The sequence below is a fragment of the Urocitellus parryii genome, chromosome 8 (genome assembly GCF_045843805.1).
Source record: "Urocitellus parryii isolate mUroPar1 chromosome 8, mUroPar1.hap1, whole genome shotgun sequence".
NCBI lineage: Eukaryota > Metazoa > Chordata > Mammalia > Rodentia > Sciuridae > Urocitellus > Urocitellus parryii.
The window spans coordinates 152,241,756-152,254,982 of record NC_135538.1 but is presented as its reverse complement, the minus strand read 5'-3'; the positions used below and the strand labels follow the sequence as shown (position 1 = coordinate 152,254,982).

The 13,227-nt window shown below is 48.8% G+C and overlaps 1 protein-coding gene across 1 annotated transcript in view; it reads left to right on the top strand.

Moving 5' to 3' along the window:
- Positions 1-11,374, top strand: part of Ripor2 (RHO family interacting cell polarization regulator 2) — a 95,570-nt gene extending 84,196 nt beyond the window's left edge. Inside the window, exons 18-23 of the mRNA XM_026407706.2 lie at positions 844-1,005; positions 1,799-1,957; positions 2,543-2,745; positions 3,902-3,985; positions 7,201-7,291; positions 9,573-11,374. Coding sequence (XP_026263491.2) covers positions 844-1,005; positions 1,799-1,957; positions 2,543-2,745; positions 3,902-3,985; positions 7,201-7,291; positions 9,573-9,673 — 800 coding nt within the window. The 3' untranslated portion in view covers positions 9,674-11,374. The remainder of the gene's footprint in view (positions 1-843; positions 1,006-1,798; positions 1,958-2,542; positions 2,746-3,901; positions 3,986-7,200; positions 7,292-9,572) is intronic.
- The last annotated feature ends 1,853 nt before the right edge of the window (positions 11,375-13,227 follow it).

The following is a 13,227-nucleotide window of genomic DNA, read 5'->3' as shown; positions in this document are numbered from 1 at the left end:
GCAGCATCACCCCAGGCAGGTCCAGGAGCGCCCCTTCAGACAGATGACCAGGACTCTGGCCATGCAGCCGGCCCAGTCCCCCATAGCGCTGTCCAGGGGCAGAGGTAGACGGAGGTGGGCTGAGGCCTGCAGGACAGGCCCTGGCTCTGAGTCTCAGCAGCTGAACTGAGGTGCGGAGGCGCCTCGCGCTCCTGTGGTCTGGCCCTGGGAAGAGTTTCTACTTTCACATCAGAAGGAGGCAACAGAGTCTTCTGGAACCTCCCTCAGGCCTGAGCCTCTGCGGGGTTCTCCCTGTTGTGTCTGCCTCAAGGGTAGCTCCTGGGAGCAGGGCACTTGACGGGCCCTGAGAGGCATGAGCAGGGACAGACATTCAGGCTGCAAGCAACTGTCCCCTCCTCTCCATCCCACTGTCTCAGCCACACAGCAGTACAGCAGTGACACACTCAGCTGCACACTGCTGTCCACTCTCCTGTCTGAGGCCACCAGGCAGGGTGAACTCCCCTGGCCACCATGGCTGCATCCCATGCCTTTCAGGAAACCTGGGGAGTGAGGGTCCTGATCCTGTAAGCTAGGGGCCATGAGATGCCTGGGTGACCCCAGGGGAGAGCCGCTGTGCCCTCTGTCACTAAGGCAAACAGCCCTGTTTTTCTGTTGTCCTCGCTCCCGGGCAGGAAGCTTCCTCCTCCTGTCCTTGTCCACCTGCCAGCTGCAGAGGACTCCTGTCCCAACTGCAAACCCCTCAACAAAACAGAGCCCTGACAGCGCCTGCCCGCCCCACCCAGGGGCCCAACTTTGTTGTCTTCATTTAACGTGTGCCCTGGGATGGGGCGCTCTTCTCTCCAGCCATCCCAGAGTTTCACAAAAAGCTGTCTCTGCTGTCCTTCTGGACCAAGTGCTGCGGCCCGGCCGGGGTGTACCACAGCTCTGCCGACAGGGTGATCAAGCAGCTGGAGGCCAGCTTTGCCAGGACTGTCAACAAGGAGTACCCAGGACTCGCAGACCCAGGTAGGACAGCGGGAGGTGGTAGGGCAGCGGAGGTGGTAGGGAGAGGGTAGCGAGATTAAAATGTCTGAATATGTCCACTACAACTTTTTTCTGGATATTTTTGATTCACGTCTGAAGATGTAGAACCCACGGACACTTTTTTCATTACGGTGTCACATGGTACAACCACTTTGGGGAAACACTAGCAGTTTCTACTAAGACTTGATGTGCTCCTCTGCCACCATCTAGAAGCTCTACTCTGGAACATTCCAAGAGAAACGAGGGCTTCTGTTCAGGAGGAAGGCCCTGGGGGGGGAAGTTCATGGCAGCTCTACTCACAGGAGCTGAGAGTTGGTGCCCAGGACAGGAGATTGGATAAATCATAATATAACCATGTCACAGGGCATTACCTAGTGCTTTTTAAAGAATATATTGCTGCTACAAGCAACGACTTGAGTGCATCTCACCGATGCTTTGTTGAGTGGAAGAAACCAGTTACGACAGTACGTGCCCCATAACTCCAGTTACAGGAAGTTCAAGCTCTGGTGTAGACAGAGGCAGGTGACTAGTCCCCGTGGTGGGAGGGGTGGGCCGCTGTGGACTGGGAAGAGGCACTGAGTGCTGAGCGCCGCCCAGGTCTCCCGTGCCTGGCGGTCACGGAGGTGTGTGAGAATGCAGGTCGCCTGGCCGTGTGCCGAGACGGTGCGCGGTGTATCAGGGATGCTTCACTTCGCTCATTGACACGTTACCATCAGAGAATGAATGAAAGACAGCAAACTGCCCCCACGGCTCTGTGCCTCTCCCTTTCACATAGTGTTTCGAACCCTGGTCTCTCAAATCCTGGACCGGACGGAGCCTCTGCTGTCCGGCAGCCTCTCCTCGGAAGTGGTCACGGTTTTCCAGTACTGCAGTTACTTCTCCAGCCACGGCGTGAGCGACCTGGAGAGCCACCTGTGCCAGCTGGCCAGGCAAGGTGAGGCGGCTCTCGTGGGCCACTGCAGTGGCGCCTCCTGCGGGCATCTCCGTGGCTAATGGAGGCTCCTGCTGGGCACCACCTTAGGGATCAGTCGGCCCACATGGGACTCAGAACCCTTTTTTATGGTATTATCCCCATATTCCAATCAACACAGTGAGTTTCTCCACCGTCCTGCTTCCTCAGCGCGGGCTGGGGTTCACCTAGGACAGGGTTTGCCAGGTGATCTGAGTGAAAGACAGGGCAGTTGGGTTTGCTGTCCTATTCCAGAAAGACTGCACACAACATTTCCTTGCGTTTCCTTCAGTGTCGATTTTTACATTTGACTATTTAATTCATCGACACATTATTTTTGCTTCCATCATAAGGAAGAGCTTTCCTCCCCTATGACTGGCCCCTCTCTTCACTGCGGTTACTTGATCCATCGGTGCTTTGCTCAGTAATTGGAAACGCCTCCTTTGCAGAGTGACCACATGTGTTCAGTCTGTTGAGTTCTACTTGCACTAAAGACGCACAGGAGACCTGTGTATTTCTAGCTAACAGTTGACTGCACTGTCACAGCCGACCTTCTTTCCTGCCTCCCAGTCTCCATGGTGCACACCCTGCAGTCCCTGAGAGATGAGAAGCTGCTCCAGGCCGTGGGCAACCTGGCTCCCAGCAGCCTCCTGGCTCAGCAAGAGGTGCTCCGGACTCTGGCTCTGCTCTTAACCAGAGACGACAGTGACGTCAGCAAGGCTGTGACACTCTACTTGGCAGCAGCCTCCAAGAACGAGCATTTCAGGGAAAAGGTAGGAGGCCAGATCACGGCCACTGACTTAGAGTGCTTCTTACCATTTGAATTAACATTAAGTGCTACATGTTAATAAACCATTTAGGAAGAAATTAGCTTAGTAAATTTAAGAAAATTTATTTTTGCATGAAGATTTTTTGGGTGGTGGGGAGTGCTGGGGCTGGAACCCAGGGCCTCACACGTGCCAGGCAAACTCTACCATGAGCCACATCCCCAGCCCTTTAAAGAATCTAAGGCGCAACCCCCGATGCCCCGTATCCAACTGAGGGGCCACCTGTCTCTGGAGTTTACCGCCTTCTCTGGTCCTCCCACCATGCCCGAACACCCTTTTCTCCCTAGCTTCCCATCAGAAATCTAGCCAACCCTTCTGGTCCAGGTCAGACATCATCTTTGTGAAACCTACCCTAGCGCCTAGAGGACGTCCCTTCCCCCCTCCCCGTCTGGCTGGCTTGGCCTCTTCTGCTCCCTGCTGGAACCTGACTCTTCTCTTCCCCACAGTTCCTTCAAACCCTTGGGGTTTCTAGATCTGAGGCCCCTTAAATGCCAGAATCAGAGAGGTTAGAAAACAGGAAAGAATTAGTCCTGGTGTTCTGTGGCACAGTGGGTGACTAGGGTCTATGACAATCGATGATCTATTGCAAAATAACTAGAAAGGAAGAGTCCTCAACTTCCCAGGACACAGAAATGACAAATGTTCAAGGAGATGATTGGACCGTTACATATTGAGTTAATGGACTCTATGCCATAAATCCATAAATCCATTCAAATAGGTGTCAATTAAAAACTTAAATATAATAATATATTTTTTAAAAATAGAGTCACTGTGGAGTTTGCTAATGAACCAGCTCATTTTTTTTGAAAACTGGTGAATAAAGAAAAAGAATCGCTCCCTTTAAAAAAAAAAAAAAAAAAACCCTAACTTTGTATCATTCAACTTCATGTTCCTAAGTCCATGACCTGGTAGAATAGAGAGGATCAATTTATTGACTAAAGAGATCTTTTAATCAACACGAATTTCAGTGGATATTTTGTCCCCTAAGGAAGCAGCACAGAACACCTGGGTGGGTGCCGTGGTTCCTCTCGGGGAGTGGAGTGTCACACACCTCCTAAGGGACGCAGTTGGGATGCCTCACAGTGTCCCTCTTCTCCCCCAGGCCTTGCTCTATTACTGTGAAGCACTGACCAAGACCAACCTGCAGCTGCAGAAGGCAGCCTGCCTGGCCCTGCGGAGCCTGGAGGTAAGACCAGCAGCCCTCCGCACCCCAGCACCCCCAGCTGGGGCTCTCACCTCCTTGCAGCTGCTTGGTAGTTGTGGGTTGTAATTTCCCCCTCGTATGTGACTTTGTTAAAGGGAACAAGTAGCAAAAAATAATCATGTTCTGCTGTGACCTGTAAGAATCAGTTTGCCTTTGGATCAGAGAGATGATATGGTGATTTCACCGATATTTAATGTGCAGTACAAATAGCAAGGAATAATGAAATATGCAAAGAAGTCTCAAAAGTCAATGTGCCACTGAATTCCCACCCAGATCCTTTCCCAAGGAACTATTTTTATTAAGCAGTTCATCAACCTTAATCGTGTCAGGGGAAGGAAGTTAGTGGAGAGGGAGAGAGCTGAACTGTTAATGAACAATGAAAGCCAGAATCCCCAGCAGGAGAGAGTCGACCTTTCAGTGGGCGGGATTCAGTGTGTGACCCACCTTTATCACAAAAACAAGACTAATGGGGCTGGAGAAAAGAACGAGAAGGCCACACCTTAGGCTCTGCTAAAATCTTGGATGGGCACAGGGGCAGGGGGCAGGGACCGGCAGGCCTGATGGGACGTGAAGAAAGGGATTAACTCCTCAAAAGAAAAGTTAATGACCTGTGAAGAAAAACAACTGTGGGAAAGTTTGCCTTCCTTGTTACTTGGTCAAAAAATGACTTTCAGGTGGCCAAAACAAAGCCCGCTGGGACTGCTATTTGTTTGGGCAGCCTCCTGCCACACTGCGACACACACAGCTGGATGTCTGTGATTCAGACTTCACATGGGTAAAGACCAGGACCCCGAGGTCCAGCCAGGGTCATGGACGTACACGTTTCCAAGGTCACAGCAGAGGCCACTGTTCTAGCTCCTGCAGAACCCATGCCCGGGAGCACCAGATTTCTCCTTTTCCCTTTTCTCCTAGAAGATAGGGTCTTTTCTGCCAGATGAAATGCCTTTCTGCAGCCCCCCAGCTCCTGAGGGGGCTCCGTGCAGCACGCTGTGCAAGACGGTGCAGACCTGTCACTCACACAGACCTGGGATCCCTGGCCAGCTTGCAGGGTCTTGTTAATGGAAAATTAATGGAAACAAACAGAAATTTCTCATTTTTCTGTTCTTTAATCAGCCTAGAAACAACCTAGGGGGATCACGGTCCTCAAAAAAGTGGCCCCCATTCAGGTCTCCCATCTGTCACCACGGGCTACAGGAACCCAGGGGCCCCCGGCTGCTCCCCCTGGCTGGCCCCAGCCTGGCGCCCTGCACCAGCTCCACTACTTCATGAGCCCATCCTCCTCCAGGAAAGGCAAACATGACTTGCAGCCCATGCCCAGTCCTCCAGCGACTCAGCCGGCGTGTTGTCTTCCAGGAGGTCACCCCAGGGTTTCCATGGCCATCTCTGCACTGATGACCCCCAGTACTTCCCTCCAGGTCCCTCCTGACTCTTACCCAGCTGGCTGTTAGATAGCTCTAGCAGGAAGTCACTCAGACTGCATCCACCCACCACGGCTGGTCTCAGTGCCTTGGTGGGCCCTCTACCAGGCCCCTGGGAGCCGTGCCCAAAGCCCAGGAGTCAACAGTGACCCTGCCCCGCCTCCTCTCCCATCCATTCATCTGCCGTCCTGTGGACCCCAGCTCTGACCTGTGCACTCTGCTCTATCCCTGCTGCAGTCACCCGTCTGCACTAGTCACCTACATGGGAGCCACCCTGCCTGCTGCGGCCTGAGCTTGTGTCAAGGCACCCTTGCGATGACATTAGAAACATTGCAACAAGACACAGCTCTGCTCAGAGCTTCTCAGGGGCTTCTGCAATCTTAGATCTCAGACTTAGACCCAGATTAAGCCATGAATTTACGATTCAACCGGAAGCCCTTGACATGGCTCAGAGATTCTCCTTGAAGAGATACAGGCCTTCTCCCGACACCTCCATGGCCTCCTCTGGACTTGGGCCTGCCACAGTCTATTAGCCTTGCCTGGAGTCAGTTCCTTCTCCACCCCCCAGGCCCTCCCCAGCCCCAGGCACACAGACCCACCCACCCCCACACCTGGCTACCAGGTCTCAGAGGCCACCTCCCCAGGAGGCTGGCCTTCCTCAGCCTGAGGTGCTCTGCCCCAGCACCCTCACTCAGCTGTCACTCACCACAAGTACTCGTGTGACAGTCTGTCTGTCCACTCAGCTGCGGACTCTTTGGACCAGTACCATGTCTAGTTCATTGTAGCATCTCCCATGCTTTGTGACCTGTCTTTGTGACATGTGAGGCACTGGGTTCGATTCTCAGAACTGAATATAAATTAATAAAATAAAGGCCCATTGACAACTAAAAAATATTTTTAAAATAGTTATAAGCAATTTTTACCATAAAACACTCTGACAATAAAAAATCAAGCGTACTCAGTAACTGCTTACAGAATAAGTAGAAGCTGGGTACGGTGGCACACGACTATAATCCCAGTGGCTTGGGACGCTGAGACAGGAGGATCGTGAGTTCAAAGCCAGCCTCAGCACCTGCAAGATGCTAAGCAACTCAGTGAGACCCTGTCTCTAAATAAATACAAAATAGGGCTGGGGATGTGGGCAAGTGGTCAAGTACCCCTGAGTTCAATCCCTGGTACCAAAAAAAAAATAGAAGACATCCCATCACGGACTTTCATTCTCCTTCTTTATTTCAGTGCATAAACTGAATAAGAATTAAGTTTTTAAGTTTTATTTTTAATTGACAAAAAATAATTGTGCATGTTTATTGGGCACAATGGCTGTTTCAATAATATATGCACAGGAATTCTTAGTGTCATTTGGAGTCAATGGAATACGGCAGAAAGAACTAGGAAAAATGGGTTCTACTCTGGAAAAGCAGGAGACTCGGGTTCCACTCTAGACCTGGAGTGCTCTGGGCAATAAGAAGTTTAGCTGGTCACCAGATTTTCCACAAGTACACGTCCTAGGCTCCCTCCCAGGGAATTCCAGTGTAGTGGGTCTGGAGTAGAACCCAGGAATTGTACTCATGTGACAGTCTGTCCCTGAGGGTCCCTGAGGAGTCTGGCCCTGTCACTTGAGCTGCGCACACAGCAGCTGAGAGAGCTCACTAAATGATCCTGGCAATCCACTAAGATTGGGGACCCCAAAGTAAGGTTTTTAAGTTTCCCACCGTGATAAAATGATGTGTCGTGGAGCCCCCGGTTAAATGCCAGAACACTAAACTATTTCCCCCATAGGCAACTGAAAGCATTAAAATGCTAGTGACCTTGTGTCAGTCTGACACGGAAGAAATCAGAAATGTGGCCTCAGAAACCCTCTTGTCTCTTGGTGAGTTGTTGTCTTTGTTTTGTTTTACATAATTGCTTGCTTCTGATTTTCTCAAAGGAAGCTAAAAAGAAGAGTTTCATTCGCCCTATTTTAGCAATTTCCCCCACCTGCTGTCTACTGAGACCCATGGAGTATGGGAAAATCAGTATCCACCCCACACCTAGGCAGCCCCTCGCTTTCTCGGGATGTAGAGTGAAGATCATTCTCAGGAGCCAGGCTGTCTGGGTCTGTCAGTCCACATCCTACTGGGGATGAAGAACACAAATGCCAAACCATAAAGCAGAGGCTATAGAAATCCAGGTTGGGTTGCAGTGCAGGGTCAGGGTGGGCAACCACCAAAAGGCAATGATTGACCAAGATACCAGAGGTGCCAAATGCCAAGTGCCAATGTCTCGGCTTGGCACAGAATCACGAGCCACCACACAGCTTTGTAGGTTCAAACAGCAATTCTTTATTCCCAATCTCACACCAGCCTCCACACAGGTTCAGGGGCAATCTAAATCTGCCCGCACAATCCACCTACTCCACCAGGCTTTTTCCAAATCCCATTTTAATCTCACCAGAACTCAACGGGAACAAGCAGCAGGAACACCCTAATCCCAGCAGCCATAATCTTCAACCTCCAACTTCCCTAAAACCAGTATTGTCTCAGACCGGGAACGCCTTAAACCGGGAACACCCTAAACCCAAGGACCGGGATACTTCCTCAAACCTGCAGGATACTTCCTCAAACCTGGATCCACCCTCGATCACCTTGAGCAGGGTCATCTTACTAAAGCATACATGCAATGTCCCATCGAATGTCCTAAGCAGCATGGGGTATGCTGGCAAGGAGATTTTGATGCGTCATACCCACTTGGCAATGGCCCTCAGCACAGAGGTGCCTCCTACATACCGCGGCCTGGTGCTGGCCCCCAGGTCCACCTCAGTTGCCCTCTGGCCCTGACACCAAAGAAAAGAGCTGATGTCTTTATTCTGGGACACCCAGAGAGCCCTGTTCCCTTTACTCCACGAGGTTCCTGTTGAACATGTTTCATAATTTTATTCTTTTGGGTGGTCCTGAGAGGGGGAGAAAGCCTTTCTTAATGCTGCATAAAAATGTATGAATCAGGGACTGGGGTGATGGCTCAGTGGTAGAAAGTTCATGTGAGGCACTGAGTTCAATTCTCAGTACTGAATATAAATTAATAAAGGCCCATTAACAACTAAAAAATATTTTAAAAATAGTTATAAACAATTTTACCATAAAAACACTCTAAAAATCTAAAAGCTATACTCTGAAATTCTCCAAACAAAATCCAGTCCATAAAACCAACTGGGAAAAAAAGAAAAAAGTCGCCCTAGTTTGACTCTAGTATGTTAATCATGGGAAGGAGAATCTCGTGTCATTCATAACCACCATGAAAACCCATTCACTGTTAGACCTCTTTCTTACAGTTACAGGGTTAAAAAAAAAAAAAAAACTCCATTTCGCTATTGGATATATCATTTATTGCTCAGAAAGCTTAGCCAGCATGTTTGTTTAAAGAATAAAATAGTTGCTGGGTGCGGCGGTGCACACCTGTAATCCTAGCGGCTCAGGAGGCTGAGGCAGGAGGATGGCAAGTTCAAAGCCAGCCTCAGCAAAAATGAGGCACTAAGCAATCCAGTGAGATCCTGTCTCTAAATAAAATACAAAATAGGGATGTGGATGTGGCTTAGTGGTCAAGTGCTCTGGTACCAAACAAAAAACAAGAATAAAATAGTTATTCCTAATGACTGTTTTAGGTATAGAAAGTATTTAACGCTCTAAAATGTACCCAGGGAGTTATAACCATGAAGGTAAAAAGTAAAAGGTGGAAGTGTAAACTGGCCAGCCATGCTCTCCACCATACCCATATGCTCTCCACTGTGAGCTAAGCAAGGGTCCCTGAAGCCTGTCACCTGAGCTGCACACACAGCAGCATCTCCAAGAATGACCATCACTCCTGGTTCCTTCCACTCTTTACGTGCCGCCCACACCAGCCCTGGGCCCTGGCCACCCCAGGTCAGGTCTCAACACTGGCTGTACACCCCAGGGAAGCCTAATGCACACGTGCCAGGGTCCACCCCAAAGAGTTGCTTCCTTTGGTCCAACGTGCATTTTGCATGAGGGTTTCCAAAAACCTGAGTTTGATCCTCAGGATTGGGGGGAGGGGAGCAAGAAGAACCCCTAACAATCCATCCCTAAACGGTGATATTAATTTTCTTTGAATGATGAGTAAAAAGTCTCAGTGGTGTTCATGTTCACTGTCCCACCCAGGAGAAGACGGGCGGCTGGCCTATGAACAGCTGGACAAATTTCCGCGAGATGGTGTGAAAGTTGGAGGTCGTCATGGAGCTGAGGTGGCCACGGCCTTTTAGCCACGGGTCAGGCTGCCTGGCCACGGTCCCGACTTCTGGCCCTTCCACCCGGTGTCCAAGACTTGAAGACCTCCTACAATGTGAGGGGAGTCTCAGTCTGGTTTCACAGCCCCTCTGCTTTTCCTTTGGCCACAAAAACAGGGCTGTGCAGAACTCTGACCGCGTCGTTGACCGTGACTGGCAATATCAGGAAGAGTCCGTCTTGTCTTAATAAGTGGGGATTTTAAAACAGCCATCTTTGTACCTTTTTGGAATTTCAATAAGCTTGAAATTGTCATGCGATGTTTCTATAAATACCATCTGCTTTGCAGTTTTTCTCTGTGGTGTTCTCAGGGTTGAGTGGTCCTTTAGCTACCTAATTTTACTTTAAATACAAGCACACAAAAAATGATTTCTTCAAACAATGCTTGCCTGAAGAATGTGGCAAAATGACCCATTGTAAGAGTCTAATTTTTATATTTTACTTTTTTAAGCTCTGTGTTTCTTTTGTCCATCCTAAAAATTCCCAAATCGTGTTCTCATCATATTTAAAAGATAACTAAATCACTAAGAACTGCCTTAGTAAGATTATGCCCATATGCTCAAAACCCAAAAAACTCACTAAGCCTTTTTTATTTGTTTTTTGGATTTTTTTTTAGTGGGACTGAACCCAGGGCCATTTGGGGTTCATCCCAGAGCTACATCCCCAGCCATTTAATTTTTTTTCTATTGAGACAGGGTCTCATTGAGTTGCCCAGGCTGGCCTCAAACTTGTGATCCTCCTGCCTCAGCCTCCTAAATTGCGGAGACTACAGGCATACACCACCATGCCCAACAGATTTTTCCTAACAAGAGCCATTTTTTTTTTTAAATAATACTCTTACCATATAGGTATTTTGCTGCTAAGACAAATCAAAACCAAAAGTCATGGATTCGAAAAGCTGTGATGCTCTTTCAGGGTGGAAGAATGTGGAATCCTTAATGGGATAGGACCATAGGGACACTAAAAGTCATTCCTGCTTCTGTAAAAATCACATGAAATTAGGAAGAAGGACTCCCTGAAGGATCGCAAGTGCCCCTGGAAAAGTCCTCACCACTAGGTAGGACCCCCGCCAAGCAGCTGCAGTAGCATCAGGCTTCAGGAGGCCCCCCAGGGAGTCGGGACTTTTCAGCCGCCTTTCCTGAATGACTTTCCTCCCTGTGAAGGGGGACAAGGAGGGGCAGCCAAGGTATCAGAACAACGTTGTGAGTGCGACTTAAACCGTGGAGGTCAGCAGTATTCTGGACATGCTGGTACGAAATCTCACTTGGATGTCATTTTAAGTATTCACATGTTAGCAAGACTTTTAAAAAAGAATTTATTTCCTTTTAAAGTGAAACTTGTTTGCCAGGCTTCGGGCAAAATCGTTCTTTTAACTGTGAAGTTCTCATGTACATATTTGTATATTTATAAATATTATGTATGCATATGTCCTTCATTTTAAAGACTCACTGTACAGTCTGTGGTTAGTATGCACAGTCGATAGTCCACCTTAGATGGTTGAAATGGGTCTTTCCATAGGAAGTCAGGTCTCACATGTTACAGGGTTTCTTTGTTTGGGGTTTTTACATTTTTATTTTTTTGGATATTGCATGAGTGATCAATTCCACATCTTTTGTATTCACGTCTGCATTTTATTTTTGGTTGGGGGTGCTTTTAGTTTGGTGGCATTTGTATTCATCACCCAATCATGTAAGTTAAAATAAAAGTTATTTTGTAATTACTAGTCTCCGGTCAGTACAGAGTCTGAGATGATTTCTCACATGCCCTTCCTCAGCTGTATCCACAACACACTGCACCTCAGTCTCAACCCTCTTCTTATCTTGCTTTTCTTCACCTATATAAATAGGGAAAGTAACTTGATAAGAATTCTGAGATGTCCTAAATTGAGTTTGGGCGAATGGAAGGAGGGGAGAGAGGAGAAGGCCCTTTTAAATCAGAACTTCAAGCTCAGTCAAGTGCTCCACATCCCTTTCTGTTGGCTGAAGGTCAACCTCCAAGGCCACGTTGCATTCTGCTCTGGGAACCAACCAACCAGGAAGCAGCAACAACTCCTCTCCATAGACTAACCTCCTATCCATGACTGCCTGCTTCCCGGGGTCCTGCCCTCCTGTCGGAATAGTCACAGTAGAGTCCGTGTGAATGATTTATGTTACTTCTCCCCAAAATGTTGTTATAAATTCCGCTGGTCCCTGAGGTCTGGTGGGCGTTTTGCAATTGCTGTCTGACCTGTTGCAGAGGCTCAGGAATGTGTCCCACTGGTCCAGCCCCTTTGGTTACCATCGATACAGCTCAGCAAACCCTATTTTCAGAGACCCAGACCTCAAAACTTTGACTTACAAAGTAGCCCCAGATTCGTCGTAAGGCTGGTTGGGGTGTGGGCACCCTGTGTCAGGGTCACAGTGTCTATGACCACAGACGAGCACCTCGAGGGCAGAGGGAGCCTTCATTCATGACTGCTCCATCACAAACCACCCGCAGCAGCATCACAAGGGGCCTGACATTCACCTCGGGAGTGTTCACCAAGTATCATTCACGGCTGTGCTGAGTCAGGTTCATTGCTGCACTGTTGACCTGCATTGCCTCAGTTACTTGACAAAGTCATCAAGTAAGATGGCAAAACCGAACGCAGCAAAAGGTAGCAGCACTTCTTAGTAGATGAGAGAAACAACTTACTCAAGTAGACAAGATCACTTTTTACCCCTGACGTTTTCCTGGAGAGAGTACTGGTTATTAAACAAATCATAGCTTTTGATTTTGAGAAGGTTCTAAGTGCACCTGGGCAGCTTTTTGGTCTGGACCTAGATGTCCTCCAAAGGTTCATGTGCTAACAGCCTGGTCCCAGTCTGTGGCACATCAGGAGGTAGTAGAGCATTTAGCCCGTGGGCCCAGGTCACTGGGGAAGGGGCTGCCCTTGAAGGAGATATTGGGACCAGAGCACCTTACGCTGTCTCTGCTTCCTAGTCACCACGAGGTGACAAGCTTTGCTCTACCACACTTTCCCCATGATGATGCTCTTTCCAAAAGTAAAGGAGCCAACTCACCATGGACGATACCTCTGCAACTATACGTCAAACTAAATCTCTCCTTTTAAATTGTTCACCTCAGGGTATCTTGTTATAGCAATGAAAACTTAGCTAGCACAGGAAATTGGTACCGAGAAGTGGGGTCACGGCTGTGACTATACCTAAATGTGTGGTTCAAGCCTTTGGAACTGGTTTGTGGGATGAATTTGGAAACGTTTGAAGAGGGGAGCTAGAGGAGGCCTGGAATGCTGTGAGCGCATCCGATGGGCTCAGAAGACCACAACACTGAGGAATGCCGACGATAAATGCTGTGTTCTTGACGTTTCAGATGGAATAAGGGCTCTATTGGGAACGGGACTAGCGGCCATTTGTGCTATGTTCTGACAAGAAGACTTATCCACATTGTCCATTCCCTGAGTCTTTGTGGGAGGCTGCGTTTAAAGGTGTGGACTAATTAATCTGGCAGAGGAAATTTCAAGGCAGCACAGCATTCAGGCAGTGGCATGGGC